Source organism: Bubalus bubalis, chromosome 4 (assembly GCF_019923935.1).
Source record: "Bubalus bubalis isolate 160015118507 breed Murrah chromosome 4, NDDB_SH_1, whole genome shotgun sequence".
In the NCBI taxonomy this organism is placed as follows: domain Eukaryota; kingdom Metazoa; phylum Chordata; class Mammalia; order Artiodactyla; family Bovidae; genus Bubalus; species Bubalus bubalis.
Genome location: NC_059160.1, coordinates 114,091,804 through 114,114,118, shown reverse-complemented (window position 1 = coordinate 114,114,118; position 22,315 = coordinate 114,091,804). Strand labels below are relative to the sequence as shown.

At 38.0% G+C, this 22,315-nt stretch overlaps 1 protein-coding gene across 7 annotated transcripts in view; it reads right to left on the bottom strand.

Annotated features, from left to right (window-relative positions):
- The window catches only part of OSBPL8 (oxysterol binding protein like 8), a 164,699-nt gene that overhangs the window by 45,771 nt on the left and 96,613 nt on the right, over positions 1–22,315 (bottom strand). Inside the window, exon 1 of one of the 7 annotated variants that reach the window (XM_006046057.4) lies at positions 8,166–8,650. The exons of the other annotated variants lie outside the window; for them this stretch is intronic. Coding sequence (XP_006046119.4) covers positions 8,166–8,310 — 145 coding nt within the window. The 5' untranslated portion in view covers positions 8,311–8,650. Of the gene's footprint in view, positions 1–8,165; positions 8,651–22,315 lie in introns of those variants that run through there. 7 annotated transcript variants of the gene reach the window in all.

Here is a 22,315-nt window from a genome sequence, read left to right as displayed (position 1 = left end):
AATTCTTTAGAATAAATCAAGGCTTACAGAGGCACTGGTGTCTTTCCCTGAACCCATCAACTTAAGATAAATACCTCTTTTCTCTGCTTATTCACTTGGAATGAATTCAGTGCTGACAGAATGTTTATTTCAGTTAGTTGTTTTCTAACAAAGAACCAACCCAACATACTTTTCATGCCCCTTGTCAAACTGGAAAACAACTCCAGAACTGGTGATAAAAGAAGACTAGGGAAATGAATCTGAATTGAAGGACAGACTTTAAAAAAAAATCTAATAATGTGCTTACTGTGAGAATTAAATGAGGATGCCTAGAAAGCAATTAGCATAGCATTTGCACACAGTATATATTCAATTAACATTGATCTTTAATATTATCATTGGCACTGACTGCTGTTATATAAATTCTAAAAGGATAAATATAAAATATGAGTGCATTGGGATATATGCACACATCTTCCCAATCATGTAACATTAATGCAGCACTATGTATACGTGTTAGTCACTCAGTGGTGTCCAGCTCGTTGAGAGCCCATGGACTATAGCCTGCCAGGCTCCTCATGGAATTCTCCAGGCAAGAATACTGGAGTGGGCTGCCATTCCCTTCTCCAGGGGACCTTCCGGACCCAGGTATCGAACCCAGATCTCTTGCATCGCAGGCAGATTCCTTACCATCCTAGCCACCAGGGAAGCCAATATAGCACTATGCCAAAAGCAGTTAGCGAGTTAGTGTTGTACGGGTATAATCAGAGAAACGCTAATGCTGAGACTCGTGTGGCCGCCGTAAGTGAAGCGTGCCCATTCTAATGAAGCTCTTTCTACTTTTGTGGACAAGTAGCGTTAACCGTTCTCTACAACCATTTGTCCTGAGTCCAATAAAGCCTATATAAAAATGTACAAATAATCATTCATAGAGCAGTGCTTAAAAAGTTACCAGCAGTATCAGTGCCTGAAGCATTTAAAAATCACTTCTAACATATCAGTGAGACCATTTATTTGATTTATATTAGCTAAAACAAATCCATTCTATTTTCTTAATTCAATGATTTTGCCAAATTTTTTTTTTTGATAATATGAAAAAGAAATCTTTTTGTTTCCTTTTCCATCTTTGGTATGGAGCAAGATCAGGCAATTTTAAAATTGAGGAAGGGAAAAAAAATCTTATTAAATCTAACATGGAATTTTAAATGAAACTTACAAGAATTTGAAACTTTAGTGTAAAGCAAATCAAAGTTACATAATTCAGCTTAAAAATTCTAAAAATATTTATTCAGAGTAATAAACATAGGCAATTCTTAATATTAATGAATTAATATTAATTATTTCAGATCTAAATATATATATAAAAGAACAAAGATTTTCTAAAAATATAATTATGAATGGACAAAAGCTGATGTCTTTCTTTATTTTCATAAGAACAAGACTATTCAATTTCTCCAGTGTGGTTTTGGCTTCAGATAAATGTATATCAATGCATTTATTAGACTAATAAAATGGCTACTTCACTGTATCTATATTCACATATTATTTTAACAACAGAACAGGAAATCAAAACAAAGTTATAAATCTGAATAGACTTTTTTTTGAACATGCAAATATGTCTTGCAGAAAGTTTCAAATATTGGAAAAGGACACACAAAAACAAGACTAAATAAAAATCCCCCAAAATACAAAAAGAATAGGTCACTCATAAATCTAGGTTATGTCAGACCAATAAATGAATACCATTTTAAAAGATTTTCTATACCTCAAACTTGCAAATCATTATTTTAAAAGGTGGCCCTGATGACTTCCATATTATTTAAAATTATAGCAGATAAAAGAAAAAAGGCTAAGTCTGATCAAATACTCTGAGTTTCAGCTAAGTGCAAATAAGTAGATGATTACCATAAAATGCAATGACCATATGCGTGCATATATGCTAAGTCGCTTCAGTTGTGTCCTACTCTTTGCAACCCTATGGACTATAGTCCAAAATGTACAAAAGCCTTAAGAAAGAAGGTACTGTCATATTGTACACTATGCTTTCAAGGATAATTCCAAGGTAAGCAAAGAAAAACGTACCCTATGAAGGACTTTTTAGACTGGATAAACATAGCTCCCTAAAAATGAGCAAAATAATCTTTATCTTAAAATGTCAGTCATGAAAGTAGTGTATTTATTAGAAGCCAAAAAGGGCTCAGCCAAAATATTTCTTAGAGTTTTATCTATTTTCCATGTGTGGGGATCTAAAATTACTTTAAAATCACTCCTTAATTTTTTTATTGTAACATTTATAAATAAAATCCTGAAGCCTACAATACATTATTGACCGTTATCAATAAAATGCATGGGTTTCCCCCCTGGCTCAGCAGTAAAGAATCCACCTGCAATGCAGGAGACGTAAGAGATCCAGATTCGAACCCTGGGTCAGGAAGATCCCCTGGAGGAAGGCATGTCAATCCACTCCAGCATTCTTGCCTGGAGAATCCCATGGATAGAGGGGGCTGGTGGGCTAGATTCCACAGGGTCACAAAGAGTCAGACATGACTGAAGCGACTGAGCATAGCACATAGCACACGATACATTACTGATCATTATCAGTAAAATGCAGAACAGTTTCAGTTCATGACTTTTACCAAGTTTGCTCATTAGTGATATCAGGCAGTAAATTCTCTTCCTACTATCCTCCTCACTGCTACTGCAAGATAGAAACCTACACCCCCACCCAAATGGCTAAGATTAAAAGGACGAGGAGCATCCAAATACAGGTAAGACTATGGCACAACTGGAACTCTATTCACTACTGATGGGAATGGCATAATCACTTTGGAAAGCTATTTTACAATATCTGCTAAAGTTGAAAGTACTCATATTCTGCTGCTGCTGCTGCTGCTGCTAAGTTGCTTCAGTCGTATCCAACTCTTTGCGACCCCATAGACGGCAGCCCACCAGGCTCCCCCATCCCCGGGATTCTCCAGGCAAGAATTCTGGAGTGGGTTGCCATTTCCTCCTCCAATGCATGAAAGTGAAAAGTGAAAGTGAAGTCGCTCAGTTGTGTCCGACTTGTATCGACCCCATGGACTGCAGCCCACCAGGCTCCTCCGTCCATTGGATTTTCCAGGCAAGAGTACTGGAGTGGGCTGCCATTGCCTTCTCCGACTCATATTCTAAAACAGAGCAATTCTGATCCTAGATGTACTAAACAGAGATGTGTGCATTACACGGTCATTAAAAGACAGGTACAAAATGTTCACAACAGTTCTATTCATAATAGCAAAATCTGGAGCCAACTCAAACGACTATTAATAGTAGAATAAATGAATACCTTATGCTATAGTCACACAATGGAAAGATAAACATCAATGAAAAAGAGCCAATCACCACTACCCAAAACAACAAACAGAACACTGAGTGAAAAAAGCCACCTCTCGCCACCAAAAAAAAAAAGCACATACCATATAATTCCATTTATATAAAGGTCAGGAGCTAGCAGGAGAAGGAAATGGCAACCCACTCCAGTACTCTTACCTGGAAAATACCACGGGCAGAGGGGCCTGACAGGGTACAGTCCATGGGGTCACAGGAGTCGGACACGCCTCAGCAGGATAAACAATTAGCAAACCTAACCTATGGTGGTAGAGATTGATCAGTGGTTGATTTTTGCTGTAGGAGGGAACTGACTGGGGGCTGGGGCCTGAGAAGGTTTTCTGGGGACCTGGAGGGGGGGGGTTACACCTGTGGCTGTGTGCTGTGCTGTGCTTGGTTGCTCAGTCACATCCAACTCTTTGTGACCCCACGAATTGTAGCCTGCCAGATTCCTCTGGAGATTCTCCAGGCAAGAATACGGGAGTAGATACATAACTAAAAATTCAAAAAGTTGTGCAATGAACTATGTGTAGGTTATGCCTTAATAATTTTTTAAAAATTCATATGTGCTGTACTAGGTTGCTTTGATCATGTCTGATTCTTTGTAGCCCGATGAACTGTAGCCCAGCCCACCAGGCTCCTCTGTCCATGGGATTCTCCAGGAAAGAATACCGGAGTGGGTTGCCATTTCCTCCTCCAGGGGATCTTCCTGATGCAGGGATTGAACCAGTGTCTCTTGTGTCTCCTGCAGATGAGTTTTTTACTCCTGGCACCACACTCTTTCCTTAATCTTCTAATTTATTAGACCGCTCTTGCTATGGCATCCTTTCTTAGTCTATATCCCTTTAACACATCCTGCTCTGGGCTGATTCTGATTCATCCATCAACCATGATAATTAAGAAGATAATTAACATAATATTAATGAAAACAATAAAGCAACCAATATCCATTTGTAGGAACACTTGCAATTTTAAGATACTATGATAATTTACTCCTAATCTTTAAAATCCAGCCCCCCTCAAATATCAGGTATATTCTATATAACTGAAAAAACTGAGGCTTACAGAAATTAAGTAATGTGACAAATGTCAATAGGTGACAGTATCAGCGCTAATTTAAACTCAGGTCTAACTTTAAAATTCATGGTGTTCTAGAATGTCAGAGTGCTTCTCTAGATTCAAGGCCAGCGTCTTCTGGGAGGCCGTGTTTAGACTGCATGAACACAGCTAGCTGTCTCCTCTGAGACACAGCACTTGGTACACTTGTACTACTCTATTTATCACAAAAATTTCAATTGCCTGTTCTCATGTTCACGTCCCATACTTGACTGGGAGTTCCTGAAAAGAAGGGTCTCACTTCTTATTCACCCATTCAAATTTTGATAAACTGATCCAAAGATGAATAAAAATGGACTCTACTTTTACATGCAGTGGCTTTTTAAAATATGTGAAAAACGCATACTTCAGAAACATACATAAAACATGAAAACAATTTAATGTACACAAAACTATCCGCATAACCACCACCCAGATCAAGAATTACAGAACTGCCACCACCCTGTGAGAACCACCCCCACGCCGCTCCATGCCATTCTTGACCCTATCTACTCTTCTTTCCCTCAGAAATAACTACTTTCACTTTTACGATTATGTACCAGCATGCCACAACTGGTATTTCATGCATTTTCACTGCTGATTAGAATCCCATTGCACAACTATATCACTATTTATCCATCTGCTTGTGTTGTTTCTAGTTTGTTCCTCTTACAAATATAGGTGATACAAATATTGTTGGCAATGCATCCCAGTATATCCATGAGTATCTCTAAGGGTTAAACCAGAAGCAGAACTCCTGGGCCTGAGTGTACGTGTGTCTTTAAGAACACCAAATTGTTTACCATCTGTTTATTTTCCCCCAACACTGTATGATAGTTCTCCTTTTCCCACATCTATGGTAACATCAATATTGACAAATTTTTTAATATTTTTGCCAATCTGTTGGGTGTGTCAATGGTAAATGAGTGAGGCTTTAGTTAGTGTGTTCCTGATCACTAATGATACTGAGTACTATCTCATATATTACCATTTTAATTTTCTCTTTGTGAAGAAACTCTTCAGTACATTAAAAAAAAAAACAAAAACTCTGTACTTTTTCTTGATTTATATAGGAATTCATAATGTTTTCCAAATATTGGTTCTTTGCCAGTTAAATTTATTACAAATATCTCCCCACTCTATGGCTTGTCTTTTAATTCTCTGCATGGTCTCTTTAGATGAATGTTTCTTAATTTGAACACTGCCAAATGTAGCAACCTCATTCTTTTAACAGTTAATGCTTTGGGGTCTTAAGAAAGTCTTCCCTAAATCTGTGGGAAAATAGCATGAAGATATTTTCCAGTAATACAGTAGTAAAACTTTTTCCTACTAATTCAATGGAATGTGATTCCTGAATAAATTAGTACACTGTCCCTAACTTCTTATTAACAGACAAAAAATGCTATCATCACTGATAAGATATAACTTTTTATATACCTTATTAAAAATTGGTTCAATAACATTTAGATATAATAAAGCAAGTTTTATACTGCTTCAGCCTTGTTAAAATCAGATTACATACACAGTATCTAAAAATGTAGATTCAGTAAATATAGAATTACTGCATTAACTAAATTGAACACAGCCAAGAATTAAGAAATTGTACAAGAAAAAAAATTCAGAGAAGTCAAAATATACTAAAAAGATCTAACTATATACTAAAGCTTCTACAGAGTGTCTGTAAATTTCTTTGTTCAAAGTTTATTTCAATTTCTAGGTACATGGACAAAGGGTACCATTCTATTTTATAACTCTATCATACAGAAAAAGGTCATACCAATTTGTTCCTTAAGGTAGAAGTGACCAAAAAAAAAAAAAAAAGGGGGGGGCGGGTGGATTTTCCTAAGGAAAATGAAAACAAAAAAGGGTTGTGGTCAAACCAGTAAAACAAAGCTATCTTTAAATATCACTAATGTATAACCTCTCTTTCTCTAATGATGTCAGATAAAAACAATAAAATGTCCCAGAAAAAATTATATTTTTTACTTTTAACTTAAAAAAGCCACTTCTTTGAAGTACCTAATTCTATCCAACTATTCTACCTAGCTGATAAAATATATTAGAAAGCACTTTTTTTTATCATGGCTGGTTTTAATATTATTGTTAGTTGTATTAAGAGGACTATGGAAGCATCCTTATGAATATGACCTTATCTATTTCAAGAATTAGAAAACAAAGCCAAACATCTACTTTTCCACTAAAAGAAATCTATCTGGATGACCTCCAATATTCTCTTTGACAAGAGAAACTCACAACTCTGTCTTAAATTAAATGAAGTAAAAACCAAACTTCTAAAACGTTAAGTTTTCTATTGTTAAGTAAGGTTACCTGATTATTCTCTACATTAAGTAGACTCATAGCATGAAGGTCAGCAAACATGTGCCAGCAAGCTTGCTGGCTTAAAAAAAGAAAAACAAGGAGCCAAATCCAGAAATGGAGCTAAGTCACATTGAAAAAGCAAGTAAGTATTCAACCACATAAAAAACTTGTTTGTTGTATTTTGAGTCACTTCTGAACAAAGACAAATAGTAAAATTCACACCACAGTGAGAACGTTAAGAAAGAAACATGATAGTAACCACACTACACTAAGAAGACTAAATACGGATTATGGATGCTGTTTAAAGCTTATGTTACTTAGGCAACACTTCAGGACTATGGTTTCCAATACTTTTCAAAACATTGTTAGAAAAGAAAATGAAGTCAGTGAATTTATAATTATTTAATTGTCCAAGTAACATTGTATCTCAAGAGACTGTATGTCCTACCTATCAGCATGACTATTCACAAAAAGCTAAGAAGAAAGGCTAGAGTGAAAATGAAAATATAATTCAAATTTCACAAAATGAGTGTCTGAAAATACATAAACAAGTAAAACAAGCACCAGTTCAGTCAATATTTGTCATGAGGATTAAAAGAACATTTTTATTTTAAAAGAAAAATATAACTTTAAAAGAGTAGATATGATTATGTAGCAGTTTAATATTCTGACAAGAAAACAAAGATTGCTTATATCTTAACATCTACATCCAAATATTTTCTACAATAAATCTTTTTCAAACAATAAAAGATCAGTTAACAGCTACATCTCATTGACCAATTGTTTAACGTCTAAGTCATAGGTGTCAAATGTCTAATTTCATTTAATAAATTTTGCCCTAAAAATAACATTTTCTAAGCAAAAACTGATCATACATAAACACATTTAACAACATGAAGTAAGGCATTTCAAAAATTAAATTACACAGATAACTTCATGTTAGTCAGGACTTAATCTATTAAAGCATAAACTAAACGTCAATTTTCACAGTTACTATTTTGCTTGAGAATAGTCAAACAAATATTAATATTAAATATGTGGGTTTCATTTGCAGAAACCTCAGAACAATTGGTTTATTTATAGAATTTTATCTCAAATCTACAAAGGGCTTTATTTTTATCAAAGGGTTATAATATTAATTTCAATAATTAAAGTAAAAACTCATGCTATAAGCACTCAAGATTCATACTTCACTGAATCATTAGCTTTCAAGTTCAAGCATAAAGAGACTGTAAAAGAAAATATGGAAAGCCAAGCCATATAGTAGCAGTTACTAAAATCTAACCTTTCACTATAGAATTGTTTTGTTTAAAAGAAAGCAGCTTTAAGACATTAAGATGTCCAGTTTATTTTAATGAAAAGTCTATAAGAAATTAAGGAAAGAATGCAAGATTAAACAAACCAACCTGGCAAAGAAGGAGAAAGTTCATTGTATCCTCCAAATGAAGCGTTCCGGACAAGCTTTCGGCCATCAATTCGTGGAGGAAATAAAACAGGCGAAACCACAGTACAGGAAGAAAACCTACGTTGTTGTGAGCTGTCTTCTTTCATGGCTTAAAAGGCCTATGTAATGTATACCCTCACCCAGAAGGCTAATTAGACCAGTATGGCAGTAACAGGCTTTTCTTCACATCCAAATACAGTGAACCCACCAGCACAAACAAAGGACACACACATTTAACAGCAAAGGAGAAGGACCAGAGACCGTCAAATCAGCAATAAACAGATAGAGAAAGAGGCTGACAGAAAAGGCATTAAGCCATGCTGCTGGGTGTTTTAAAAGAAATGAGCTGAAAAATGAGGAAGGCTATTCCACTGTTTTACCTTTTTATCAAACAAGTAATGCCCTGCACCGAATTACTGCCTTAGTAAAACAAAAGCAAGATCAATACTTAGAGATTCAGATGAAATAATAAACTCAGTTTCTGTCTTCTCAAAATAACGCAATCCTCTTCTCATACTCATTATGCTTTTATAGTATCTGCCACACTTCCCACGTCTTCCGATGCTTTCCAGTTTTTGCTTACTTTAAAAATGGATATAACACTTGTTTATCTTTCCTGAAGCTTCTAGATTTATATCTAATCTACTGCTTGCTTTAGCTATGATTAAGAATTCATAAGGGAAGATATTCTTTCAAGTACATTTTTCATGGATTCCAATGGGTAACGCAGAGAATAAACATTTAAATTTTACCTCTAGTAGAGATACATGTGTCATTAAGATACTGCTAATGCAAACCATTAACACAAAAGGTTAAAAGGATACCACTAATAATGCTGTATGCTCCAATATGTTTCTCTGAAAGAGATGCTATAGTTCCTTCTCATTACATTTAAACTTTTCAAAACATATAATCAACCAATGAATATTTTCCACTTAAAAATCTTATTAAAAAATGCAAATTTATTATCACAGTAACAAGTATAAATATCTTTTTTTTTCTGGGTTAAAACTAAGTGACCAGGATGATCCCATATCATTAAATCTAACAGGAAAGTACCTCTAGCCAAAATGATACAGTATGTCATCTCTTTATATCTAATCTTTAAAATTCCAAGAAGACTTTCCTAGTTATATTAAAATCCATTTACTTTACACCTTAACTAAAGTTAAAAAGCTTTAAGTCAGTTATTTTCTTTCTATACCCTAGACTGATTTTTCTAACCACAGTTCTTTCAACCTGGAAACACACCTTCTTAGACAACAACAACTCAATTATAACTGACTTAGTGGTTCATTTTTATAGGCGCCTTACTGTAAGACCTCCTTCCTCATTATGCATACACTTCAAGGCTGGCTCTCCATTCATACACAACAGCATCCCACAAAATCTAAGACTATTTCTCTTCAAAAGAAAGGACATTTAAACAAACTTAATTTCCTGTACATACTATTTCTTTGGCAAAGGCATTTTAAAATCAGTTAGTGATAAAAATGGTTTATGGTTGATACCCACAACCATAACAGGTTTTGGGTTTGGGAGTTTTTCCCCCACTTTTCTCCCTTGTCATGAAATATAAACTGCCATTTAATATAGGTATCAGAGAAATACTTATAAATAATTCACAGTGTTGCCTACCTCTTAAAGCATAAAGAATATAACATCACAAAAGGCATTTATAGTGCAATGGTTAAACAGGATTTGAAATTAAAGTTGCGTGGGTTCAAATCCTAGTTCTAACCTAGTTGGCTACATGAGAGCCATTGACTTAATTTCTCTGTGTCTCTGTTTCCTCATCTATAAAATTTTAATAACATTATCTATATTGCAGGACTGTTATAAGGATCAAATTGGATAATAGATGGAAAATCAAGAAAGATTCCAGGTTAAAATGGTAGAATGAAGATAGTGACATAATAATGTATTCTCTCCTAAAATGTGACAAAATATCTAGGAATGGAGTCTTTTTTTTAAAAAGCATACACAAGCGTGGGTGTGTATCCCACAAGAATGCACCCAAGAGAGGACACAGCAGCACATAACCTGCCCTGGAAAGCATGAGATGGACTTGCAGTCACTCATCCTGCAGGTTCAAGAAAGCTGAACCACATATCAGCGGTAAAAACTGAGAACCAACCCTATGGCAGCAAAAAATCCTTCTACAGATAATTAACAGCACCACGATTAGGAATCAGACAAGCTACTGATATCAACAATACTGGAACCAGGACAAAAAAATAGGCAATGTCTTCAAAACTAGAAGGAGAATGACTTCCAATTCAGAAGTACATATCCAGTCTAATTATCAATTACATATTAGGGTAAAATAAAATATTTTTAGATATGCAGGGTCTTAAAAATTTACTTTCCATGATGTTTTTAAAGAATTTACTAAAATAATCATTCTTACCTAGGGTTCTACAATAGAATTGAGCTTAATGAACTAAAACATCCACTCTTTAAAATGAATTAACTCTTTTCTCCTATGTATCTATTATGGCTGTTGCCATGCACCATATTCTTGGGAGAATTGAGAAAATATTCACCTATATTATATGTTATATGCCTTCCTCATTTCCCTCTCAGGAACTCCCTTGAGAAAGAATATAAACGAATATATACTCTACCAAAAAGTGATAGCAAATCAAGGATACAAAGAATACAGGAAATTAAAAGATGCTTGCTTGTTGGAAGAAAAGCTATGACAAACCTAGACAGCATATTAAAAAGCAGAGACATTACTTTGCCAACAAAGGCCAATCTAGTCAGAGCTATGATTTCTCTAGTGGTTATGTATGGATGTAGGAGTTGGACAATAAAGAAAGCTGAGTGTCAAAGAATTGATGCTTTGGAACTGTGGTGTTGGAGAAGACTCTTGAGAATCCCTTCGACTACAAGATCAAACCAGTCAATCCTACAGGAAATCAGTCCTGAGTGTTCACTGGAAGGACTGATGAGGAAGCTGAAGTTCCAGTACTTTGGCCACCTGATGCAAAGAACTGACTCACTGGAAAAGACCCTGATGCTGGAAAAGATTGAAGGCAGGAGAAGGGGACAACAGAGGATGAGATGGTTGGATGGTATCACCGACACGATGGACATGAGTTTGAGCAAGCTCCAGGAGTTGGTGAGACAGGGAAGCCTGGCGTGCTGCAGTCCAGGGGGTCACAAAGAGTCAGACACGACTAAGTGACTGACCTGAGCTGGGAATACGGGAAACAGGTTACTCACTGTAAAGAGCTGTCATCATCAAAGCGTCTCCTCCTATCGCTGCACTGTCTCTTTTTGACCCAGAGACGAATTCTGTGAGATTTACCAACATTCTTTCCTGATGTTGACGTGTCCTGACAGTATGCTGGTGAGGTTTATTCTCTTTTCCTCATCTCCTGATGTATAGATAAACTGAGGAGACTTCAAATACATGGAAATGTCTGTTGTTGTTTTTTAACTTTTTTGGAGCAGTTTTAGGTTCATAGCAAAATTGAGAGGAAAGTACAGGTATTTCCTGTACCAGTAAATGTATTTTGAAATTCCCTAACACTAAAAAGAACTAATACCTCTGAATATATTATCTTTGGACTAGGGGTTCTTTCCATATTAAAATGGCAGATATTTGGGCAGAGGCAAAAACCACAGCATGTACAGGACACAGTGACCAAAACCATCTCAAAGAAGAAAAAATGCAAGAAGGCAAAGCAGTTGTCTGAGGAGGCTTTACCAATAGCTGAGGAAAGAAGAAAAGTGACAGGCACGGGAGAAAGTGAAAGATATACCCAACTGAATGCAGAGTTGCAGAGAACAGCATGGACAGATAGGAAGGCATTCTTCAATGAAGAATGCAAAGAAACAGAGGAAAACAACAGAATGATAAAGACGAGAGATCTCTTCAAAAAAATTAGACATGTCAAGGGACAATTTCATGCAAGGATGGCTACAATAAAAGACAGAACCTGTAAGGACCTAACAGAAGCAGAAGAGATTAAGAAGAGGTGGCAAGAATACACAGAGGAACTACAAGGAAGGTCTTAATGACCTGGATAACCACGATGGTGTGGTCACTCACCTAGAGTTGAACATACTGGATCATGAAGTCAGGCGGGCCTTAGGAAGCATTACAACAAACAGAGCTAATGGAGGCAATGAAATTCCAAATGAGCTTTTTAAGATCCTAAAAGATGATGCTGTTGAAGTACTGCACTCAACATGTCAGCATATTTGTAAGACTCAGCAGTGGCCACAGGACTGGAAAGGGCCAGTTCTCATTTCAATCCCAAAGACGAGCAATTCCAAAGAATGTTCAAACTACCTTACAGACGTGCTCATTTCACATGCTCGCAAGGTATGCTCAAAATCCTTTAAGCTAGGCTTCAGCAGTACAAGCTAGGTTTAGAAAGGCAGAGGAAGCAGATGTCAAACTGTCAACATGCACTGAAATCATGGAGAAAGCAAGGGAATTCCATAAAAATACCTACTACTGCTTCATTGACTAAGCTAAAGCCTTTGACTGTGTGGACCACAATAAACTGTGGACAATTCTTCAAAAGATGAGAGCACCAGACCACCTTACTTGTCTCGTGAGACACCTGTATGCGGGTCAAGAAGCAACAGAACCATTATGGAATAACTAACTGGTTCAAAATTGGAATAGGAGTATGACAAAGCTGTATATTGTCACCTTGTTTATTTAACTCATATGCAGAGTACATCAAGTGAAATGCTGGGCTGGATGAATCACAAGCTGGAATCAAGACTCCTGGGAGAAATATCAATAACCTCAGAAATGCAGATGATACCACTCTAATAGCAGAAAGTAAAGAGGAACTAAAGAGCCTCTTGATGAGGGGGGAAAGAGGACAGTGAAAAGGCCAAGTTGAAACTCAACATTCAAAAAACTAAGATCATGGCATCCAGTCCCATTACTTCACAGTAAACAAAAGTGGAAAAAGTGGAAGCAGTGACAGATTTTATTTTCTTGGGTTTCAAAATCACTGCAGATGGTGACTGCAGCCAGGAAATTAAAAAATGCTTGCTCCTTGGAAGGAAAGCTGTGACAAACCTAGTTAGTTAGTTAGTTCAGCAGCTCAGTCGCGTCCGACTCTTTGCGACCCCATGAATCGCAGTATGCCAGGCCTCCCTGTCCATCACCAACTCCCTAGACAGCATATTAGAAAGCAGATACACCATGTTGTGGACAAAGGTCCATACAGTCAAAAGTATCGTTGTTTCAGATGTGAGTTCAGTTCAGTTCAGTTGCTCAGTCATTTCTGACTCTTTGCAACCCCAAGGACTACAGCACACTAGGCTTTCCTGTCTATCACCAACTCCTGGAGCTTGCTCAAACTCATCTCCATAGAGTTGGCGATACCATTCAACCATCTCATCCTCTGTCGTCCCATTCTCCTCCTGCCTTCAATCTTTCCCAGCTCAGGGTCTTTTCCAATCAGTCAGTTCTTTGCATCAGGTAGCCAAAATATTGGAGCTTCAGCTTCAGCATCAGTCTTGATTTCCTTTAAGATTGACTGGTTTGATCTCCTTGCAGTCCAAGGGACTCTCAAGAGTCTTCTCCTACACCACAGTTCAAAAGCATCAATTCTTCACCAGTTGGGCCATAAAGAAGGCTGCTGTGCTTAGTCACTCAGCCGTGTCCGACTCTTTGCAATCCCATGGACCATAGTCCACCAGGTTCCTCTGTTCATGGGGATTCTCCAGGCAAGAATACTGGAGTGGGTGGCCATGTCCTCCTCCAGGGAATCTTCCCAACCCAGGGATCAAACCCAGGTCTCCTGCATTGCAGGTGGATTCTTTACTGTCTGAGCCACCAAGGAAGCCCTAAAGAAGGCTGAGTGCCTAAGAACTGATGCTTTCCAATTGTGATGTCGCAGAAGACTCTTAAGAGTCCCCTGGCCTGCCAGGAGATCAAACCAGTCACTCCTAAAAAAAAAAAAAAAAATCAACCCTGAATATTCACTGGGAGGACTGATGCTGAAGATGAAGCTCCAATATTTTGGCCACCTGATATGAAGAGCCAACTCCTTGGAAAAGACCCTGATGCTGGGAAAGATTGAAAGCAAAAGTAGAAGGGGGCAGCAGAGGATGAGACGGTTAGACAGCATCACTGACTCAACGGACATGAGTTTGAGCAAACTCTAGGAGACAGCAGAGGACAGAGGAGCCTGGAGTGCTACAGTCCGTGGGGCCTCAAAGAGTCAAATGCAACTTAGTGACCGAACAACAACAACAGCAAAACCCACCAAAGGCCATAACAGAAAGAACCCCTAGATTCTCCTGCTGTGCCCAAAGAAAATGCCCAGCTTCAGTTTTTCTTTCTGTAGAGCCAAAAGATTAGGACCGGAGAAGGCAGCTCACCGTTCATATTAGAGCTCTAATGAGTTCCCTGGACAGATTCCAGATCAGCTTTATTTAAAAAACAGATGACTGGCAAACATAGCTGATATTTTGAAATAATCTAATTCGGTAGCTGGAAAATCCACTTAAGCCCTATAAAGTTCCATATGCACATTCAGGATAAAATATATTGGGTTAAGTTATTATATTATAAGAACTATATACTTTAATCTTGAATCTCAAGATAATTAGCGAGGTTTTAAGAGATTTAAAATTCTTAAAGCAGCATGAAGAATTGGGAAAAGATCAAAATACTAAAAACATCAGTCAACAAGAATTTAAGAAAGTCTTACACCCAAACATGAACAGAACCACCACCTTAGAAAATGAACTAAATGTCTGACAGTGGTACTATACAAACTCAGCAGTGTTTCCCTACAGAGCACAAAAGTTTAAAAATAATACAGTTGTTTACTATTAATTAAGCAGCTCAGTCTTAGCAAACAAGTCTACTAATAACCTTTCAAAGGACATAGAATTTGAGATGGCTGACAATGATCTTTGCTTTAAAAAAGAAAGCACAACAATAAAGCTCTCAATTTCCATCCTCCAAAGAGACCAAGTAAGTTCTTAACTGTAATCAGTAAAATTTCACTGATGAGTATGTGGCTTGAAAAGCACACAAAGCAATTTTATTTATCCCACATTTCCTGAGAAAATAATTCTTGTAGATTCTCAGTACTAAATATGTTCTCAACAGCACATGCAAATGCCCATACAAAATTAAAAGGCTGGCTTAAGATAATTTTAGACTGGAGAGCATTCTTGTCTATATACCCACACTCACATCAGCAAGCATAATACAGTACTTTCCTCTGGGTGGACAGTTCTTTGTAATTATATTTGTATATCAAATAATCATTCATTTAATAAAAAATGTGATGAGCATCTACTTTGGGTTAGAAATTATGTTAAGCACAGGACAGGTATGATATAATAGCCCCTAATTTCTGCTCTTATGGAGCTTTCAACATGTGTGTGTACACGGTCATTAAAAGTTGACTGAAACTCAGGGTCTATTCCCACAAAACAAATGTTAAATGAGGTGCTTAAGTTACTTTCTAAGACCGTTCACAAGAATCTGTTTAACTGAAAAGGTACTAAGAGCATCTATGAATGTAACCTTTATTACTACTATCTAAGAATTATACAGTAATAAGTTTTCAGAAGTGTTTTCACATATGTTCTCAATAGATTCAAAGAACAACAGTATCTTGGTTTTACAGGTATGGCTCAGACGGTAAAGCGTCTGTCTGCAATGCAGGAGACCTGGCTTCGATCCCTGGGTTGGGAAGATCCCCTGGAGAAGGAAATGGCAGCCCACTCCAGTATTCTGGCCTGGAAAATCCCAAGGACCCGGAGCCTGGTAGGCTACCGTCCATGGAGTCGCAGAGTCGGACACAACTGACCGACTTCACTTTCACTTTCAAGCTTGGAGGCATGGGCTTCCCAGGTGGTGCAGTGAAGAATCTACCTTCCAGTACAGGATACGTAAGAGATACGGGTTCAGTCCCTGCGTGGAGAAGATCCTGTGGAGGAGGGCATGACAACTCATCCAGTATGCCAGCCTGGAGAACCCCATAGACAGAAAAGCCTGGAGGGGTATAGTCCATGGAGCCACAAAGAGGCGGACGCGACTGAAGCGACCTAACCCGTACACAAACTCTGAGGTATACAGGCTCAGAGTCACACAGTAAATGAGCGATAAGCCAATGAGAATCCAGCCACGGAAGCAGTGTTGACTTTCCCCCATCTCCTCATTCTGCTTTCCCTACGCCTGCCAACACAAATGCCAGCATCAGGCAATTTTGTGGTAAGCTGAGACTCAAAGAGTGGGGATAAAAAACACCATCCCAGGGTCTGTGGTAGGAAGGGATAAAGCGAGAAATATCTTAATGACGGTGAAGAAGAAAGGAGAGCCTATAGGACACAGACCACTCAATTGGATGGGCTTTCACATATAGGAACACTTCGTAAATGCAGGACACAATTCAAAACTTTAAACATCTACTTCTCAAAAAATTTTCCACTAGAAAGCTGTGCAAATATCATGCTAGAAAAAAAACTACTACACTTTTTCCTTCTGTATAACTGAGTTCTCAAAACATAACAGATAAAAAAAATTCCACAGCTTTCCAGCCTTCTCTTCAAGCATGGGAACCATGTTCTAAGACAGCAGTGCCTACACAGTGTTCTAGGGCGGCAAGGATGAGTGTGGGTCTCTCTCCCTTCTCTCTCCTGGCTGGTACTCAACTGTTGGTGCCAATGCTCACATCATTTTACTTACCCACTAGAGACTCAATCCAACTCTATGCAGGCTTTGGAGTTGGATACAATTTAAATTATTGGCTGCCACACTCCAGATATTTCCTAATGATGAGCCTAATAAGGTCCTGAAAAAGCTATTTTGATTCCACAGTTGTAACCACATATCTAACTAACTTCATGGCCCATTACTCCATCCGAAGCACAAGGATTTCCTTATCTTTTACCCCGATACCCACAATCTCCTCACACAGGTAAATGACTATGCGAGGTAGGTAAACCACAGGTAAAACTACGGTTCCTAGATTTTTAATCTGTGGACCAATAAAATTCCCCCTCCCCAAACTGTAGCACTGATATTACAGTTCTCAACTTGGCAAGACAAAATATTTTTAAAATCTAAATTCACAGCCTTCAATTCAGAAAGGGATGTTAAATATCATACAGCAGGAAGACTATAGTCTCGTAATAAAGGGCAGTTCTTTAAACTGAAGGAAGTTCACTTAGTGAACACGCCTAACAGTGCATTTCCTTTTCACTTACGCACAAGGAGGTCAGCACGCGCCGTGGCACTGGCCCACAGGCTACACACAGCAACAGGCTCAGCCTCTCAGACTGTGGGAGCAAAGAGCAGGCGGGGCGCGGCGGAGCCCATCAGAAGAGAGCCCAGAAACAAGCGCACGTATTATCTGATAACCCTTTACTGTTATCCTAATAAATAAACTGTTATCTTAACAACTGCTACCTTAATAAAGTAGGGAGGAAGGAATATATGAATGTATATGTTTATGCAGATAAAAGCATCCTTTGTTGTTCTTAATGTTCATCTTACTGCTTTCTTAAAGAAGCAATTAATAAGGCCTGGCAAGGATAAGACAGACTCTCTTATCTTTGTAAAGATGCTTAAAACAAAGCTGAATTATTCATTCTCACTGAATTTTCAACAAATGATTTCAAAGTATTTCATATTTCCCTGTGGGAATAGTTGAAGAACACAGATACTGCAACATTTAACAAGAGAGATTTATAAAAATATTTTATTCTTATTTTCTTAACATGCCAAATATTCCTCTTTCATTACACAATAGGTACTTTCATAGCTCTATGAAGCAATTATCCAAACACAAGGAATTTGAAAGCAGAAAACAAGTATGTCTTAAGATATAACTTTGGAAATCTAACTTATTTAGGGCTCAGAAACTCAGAGGAGAAAATCAATATAGCCTCTAATGTATATTCTTTCTAAAGAAAACAATTGACCAAAGCACAGCATCTAGGGGAAAAAAAGAAAGTGGGGGTGGGGAAAAAATTCAAGTCTTCTTTCAGGCAAAACAATTTTCATGAAATATAAGACATATATTCAGGAACACACTTGTTATGTGTGTCTGGTCTCATATAGTTTCAGAACTGATCCTAGAAATGTCTTACCAAGGACAGAGGAACTGCTTCGGTTCATGGAGGAAACGGATCTAGGTCTCCTTTTGTCTGAGCCACTCTAATGAAGCTACTCTGTGTTAGTCACCTGAGGTTATCCCAGCAGTGTTTCAGACTGTCACCTGGGGAAATCTGTATGACATCTTCACAATAGTCAACTCTCTGTTAAAGTTAGAAATACTAGATATAGACCCATCATGTCACAGTCAATGCTGCCAGAGCACTCAAGGTGAAGGGCCTTCACAGGTTTAAGATTTCCTAGAGGGTAAGAGAAACACAGTACTCAGTGTAGACATTTTAACTCAAGCCTAGATGAACCAAACATGGCTTAAATTAACTTTGATAAAACTGATTAAGCAGGTAAAACTTCTAGTTTTAAAACGTTAAACACAAAATTAGCTTGAAATGGATTCATATAAATTTTGGCATGGCAACATTTTATATTCTCTCACAGAGCACTATAATTGAAAGATGGTTTTTTAAAAATAAAAGCATGAAAAGAGCTTTTTATGGCCAAAGAACCAAGGGTGGCTACAAGATAAAAGTCAGGAATTCATCCAGTTTTGATGATAATCTCAAACGTGATCTAGAGGGAACAGAACATCTAGCTGTAAGATAAGCTATAATTTAGTCTCCAGGGTGCTGTAGCATTGTCCTTATTCACAAGTACAGGGGAAAAGGGAGACGACAAGCCTAACTAACTACAAGTCTGTCTTTCTTGGTAAACAATCAAAATACATTACACTCAAATCAGCATGAAACAAATGTCATCCTACTCAAGAGACTGTAATAATACTTAAGTTAAAACTACTTGAAATAAACTAGTACTTAGTCTTCAAACAAGGGAAAAAATCTGGCAAATGCACAATTTTTAGAATAACCTGATTCAACATCATAATCTAAACATAAAACAAATAAAAAGAGTATCTTGGGCTTTAGTGAGGACAGCCAGAGTCTCCCTAGTTTCTCCAAAAAACCAACCAAAGAAAAACTTAAAATGATGGAAGGAAACCACACTGCAAAAAACCAAACAAGCTATTTTTAAGGGAAAGTGACCCATATTAAATTGGTATGAATCAACATGTATAAAGGAGACTCAGCCAGAAAACAATGAGAATCTTTGCCATTCTACTCACAAATTTCTAGCATCATACCATGTATAAAACAAAAAGAAAACAGCTCATCTGTAATTCACTCCCGTACCGTAGAATAAACACCATGGGCTTAGACAGTCCTGAATTTGAAACCTGCCTCTGACATTTACTAGTTTTGTGAATTTGAACAATTTCTTAACATCCTCATTTTTAGCTGTCTCACTGATAAAGCAGACACAGTAATTGTGTTTGTATCTTGTGGGGTTGTTTCAAAAGTTAAATATAAGTTGGCATATAAAACTTTCAATAGTCAAAATCCGTAAGTGCTTGATAAATGGCAGGTATTAGTATGAGTCCAGGAAATACCACCAAAACAAATGCCATTTGAAATAAAAAAATAAATCTATCTACCTATTTGCCTGGTCATCCATTCTCTCTTGTCAGGAAACAGGAGTAATGCATGCAGGGTTCATGTCAGAGAAGGGCTTCCAACACATGAAGATCATCTCCAAAATTTCATACTCATTAAAATGTGAGCCTGTAAGCTTCACAATGGCAGGGAGCAGCACATAAGAGGTGCTCAATAAAGATACTTATTCATTTATAAACACACAGTGCTTATGTTCCAGGTACTATGCTAGGCATGGGGGACTATACATAAGCACATCCACAAGCATTTATTTACTCCCAACAATTCTCTTCCTTGTACACCAACCCTGTTACTTTTATCAGTTCTGTGTTCATCTGTAAGAGAGCCCTTGCTCCCACAGCTCTCCACTCCTGCACAGTGCTCCTCAGCTGTCCACTGACTCCGGCATTTCTTCCAACAGATCCTGCCCGCTCCACCAAAGCAGTTTGCCCAACTCATCCGTTAAGCCTCCCCTCCCTTACCAGTGTCCCATACTGACTCTGCCACCATTCTTTCATTGCACACACCTAGCAAAGCCTACCATTACAGGAGAAAATCCTATACTAGGTCAGGCTGATATCAACCTCAACATTAGTTGGCACACCCACTTCTGTGGTTCCTCCACTTTGTAGCTGGATTCCTAGTCCAGTCAATCCCTAAATCTTCACACCTGACTCCATCCCTGCCACCTTCTCCAAAAACCTGCCTTTATTGATTCTCCTAACTTCCTTCTATCGGAGAAGGCGATGGCACCCCACTCCAGTACTCTTGCCTGGAAAGCCCCATGGATGGAGGAGCCTGGTGGGCTGCAGTCCATGGAGTCGCTAAGAGTCGGACACGACTGAGTGACTTCACTTTCATTTTTCACTTTCATGCATTGGAGGAGGAAATGGCAACCCACTCCAGTGTTCTTGCCTGGAGAATCCCAGGGATGGGGGAGCCTGATGGCTGCCATCTATGGGGTCGCACAGAGTTGGACACGACTGAAGTGACCTAGCAGCAGTAGCAGCAGCAGCTTCCTCCTATAGTATTTCTCTTACTGACTTTATCCTTTCAATGTCTGAATATGCTCAAATGTCTCATCTTACAACAAAGCTTCTTGCTGTCCTCTGTTCTTTTTCTTGAAGTGCTTCTGTCTTGCTGAGAGGCACTGTAAATCTTTCTGAGGTCTCAAACCAAAAAAATCTTACAGAAGCACTCTTGATCTGATCTTTATGTTGAGGCCATTTTTCCTACAGCCTGGGAACTGAGAAGAATTTAAAATTTTATTTATTTTGGCCTGCACTGGGTCTTCTTTGCTGGGTTTGGGCTTTCTCAAGCTGCGGTATGTGGGCTTCTCACTGCAGTGACTTCTCTTGTTGGGGAGCACAGTCTCTAGGATGTGGGCTTAGTTGCCCCGTGGAATATGGAACCTTCCCCAAGCAAGGATCAAACCCATGTTCCCTGTACTGGCAGGTGGATTCCCAACCACTGGACCATCGGAGATAAGCACTGGGGAGAGGATATTCCACAGCAGAGAAGCAGAATAAACAAAAACACAGCCTTCTGTGGAACAGGGAAGAAAGTCATCTAGCTGAGTTCGTGATGGGAAAAATACAAAATGAAATTGGAAGGGAAGAATAAGATCAGAAACACTAAGAGCGCTGACTACAACATTACGAAATCTGTAATTTATGCTCTCTATTGCTGGTTTCTGCTGGCTGATCCAAATGTTGCTGTACCAGATACACCTGGAGAACTTTATAAATGCACAGCCTCACCCTAGAGACTTTGAAAGGCTGGAGTAGAATCTGCATCTAATCAAAGAAAGCTCTAGGTGATTCTCAGACACGGGCCACACCTAGGAGCCACTGCTCTAGGCGACAGTCAACCACTGACTTTTTGAGAACGGGAGTGTCAGAAATGCAGATACCTTACGAGGTATTCAGTTACAAGCTTGAATAATAAAGATCTGTATTTTCATTTGTAATTTTCTATTTCCATTTATTCATATCATTTCCCTAAGAGACCTACTTCACTGGATCCATGTGTTCTCTGCCCACATACATCCATAAAACCCTAATCTTATCACAGTCTCACCTTACCAAGTAACAATAATTTTCTGTTTGGTTGTCTTGTTAAGAAAGATGAGCCTTGTTATTGGAAGGCAAAGCCCTAAGAGAAGTTAGAATACTGTGGTACTATGTAATGTAGGTGTGGAATAATAAGGACCTGACCTAAGATGATGATAGTTAAGAAGGACAATGAAGATAAAGACCAAAGCCGGGACAGTCTAACACTTCTAGAACAAATTACAAAAAAATATTCTTTGAAACTTTAGGATAGACAAAGATTTCTTTAGTTGGGGTGTGCTGGGGAGCTTGAGTCATGGGGGAAAACCTGATAAATTGAATTTCATCAAAATTAAAAACATCTGTTCTTTCTTTGTAAGAAGTCATTTAGACAATGAAAAGGCATGCCAAGGCTAGAAGAAAATATAATGCATATAGTTAGCAAAGGAGGATG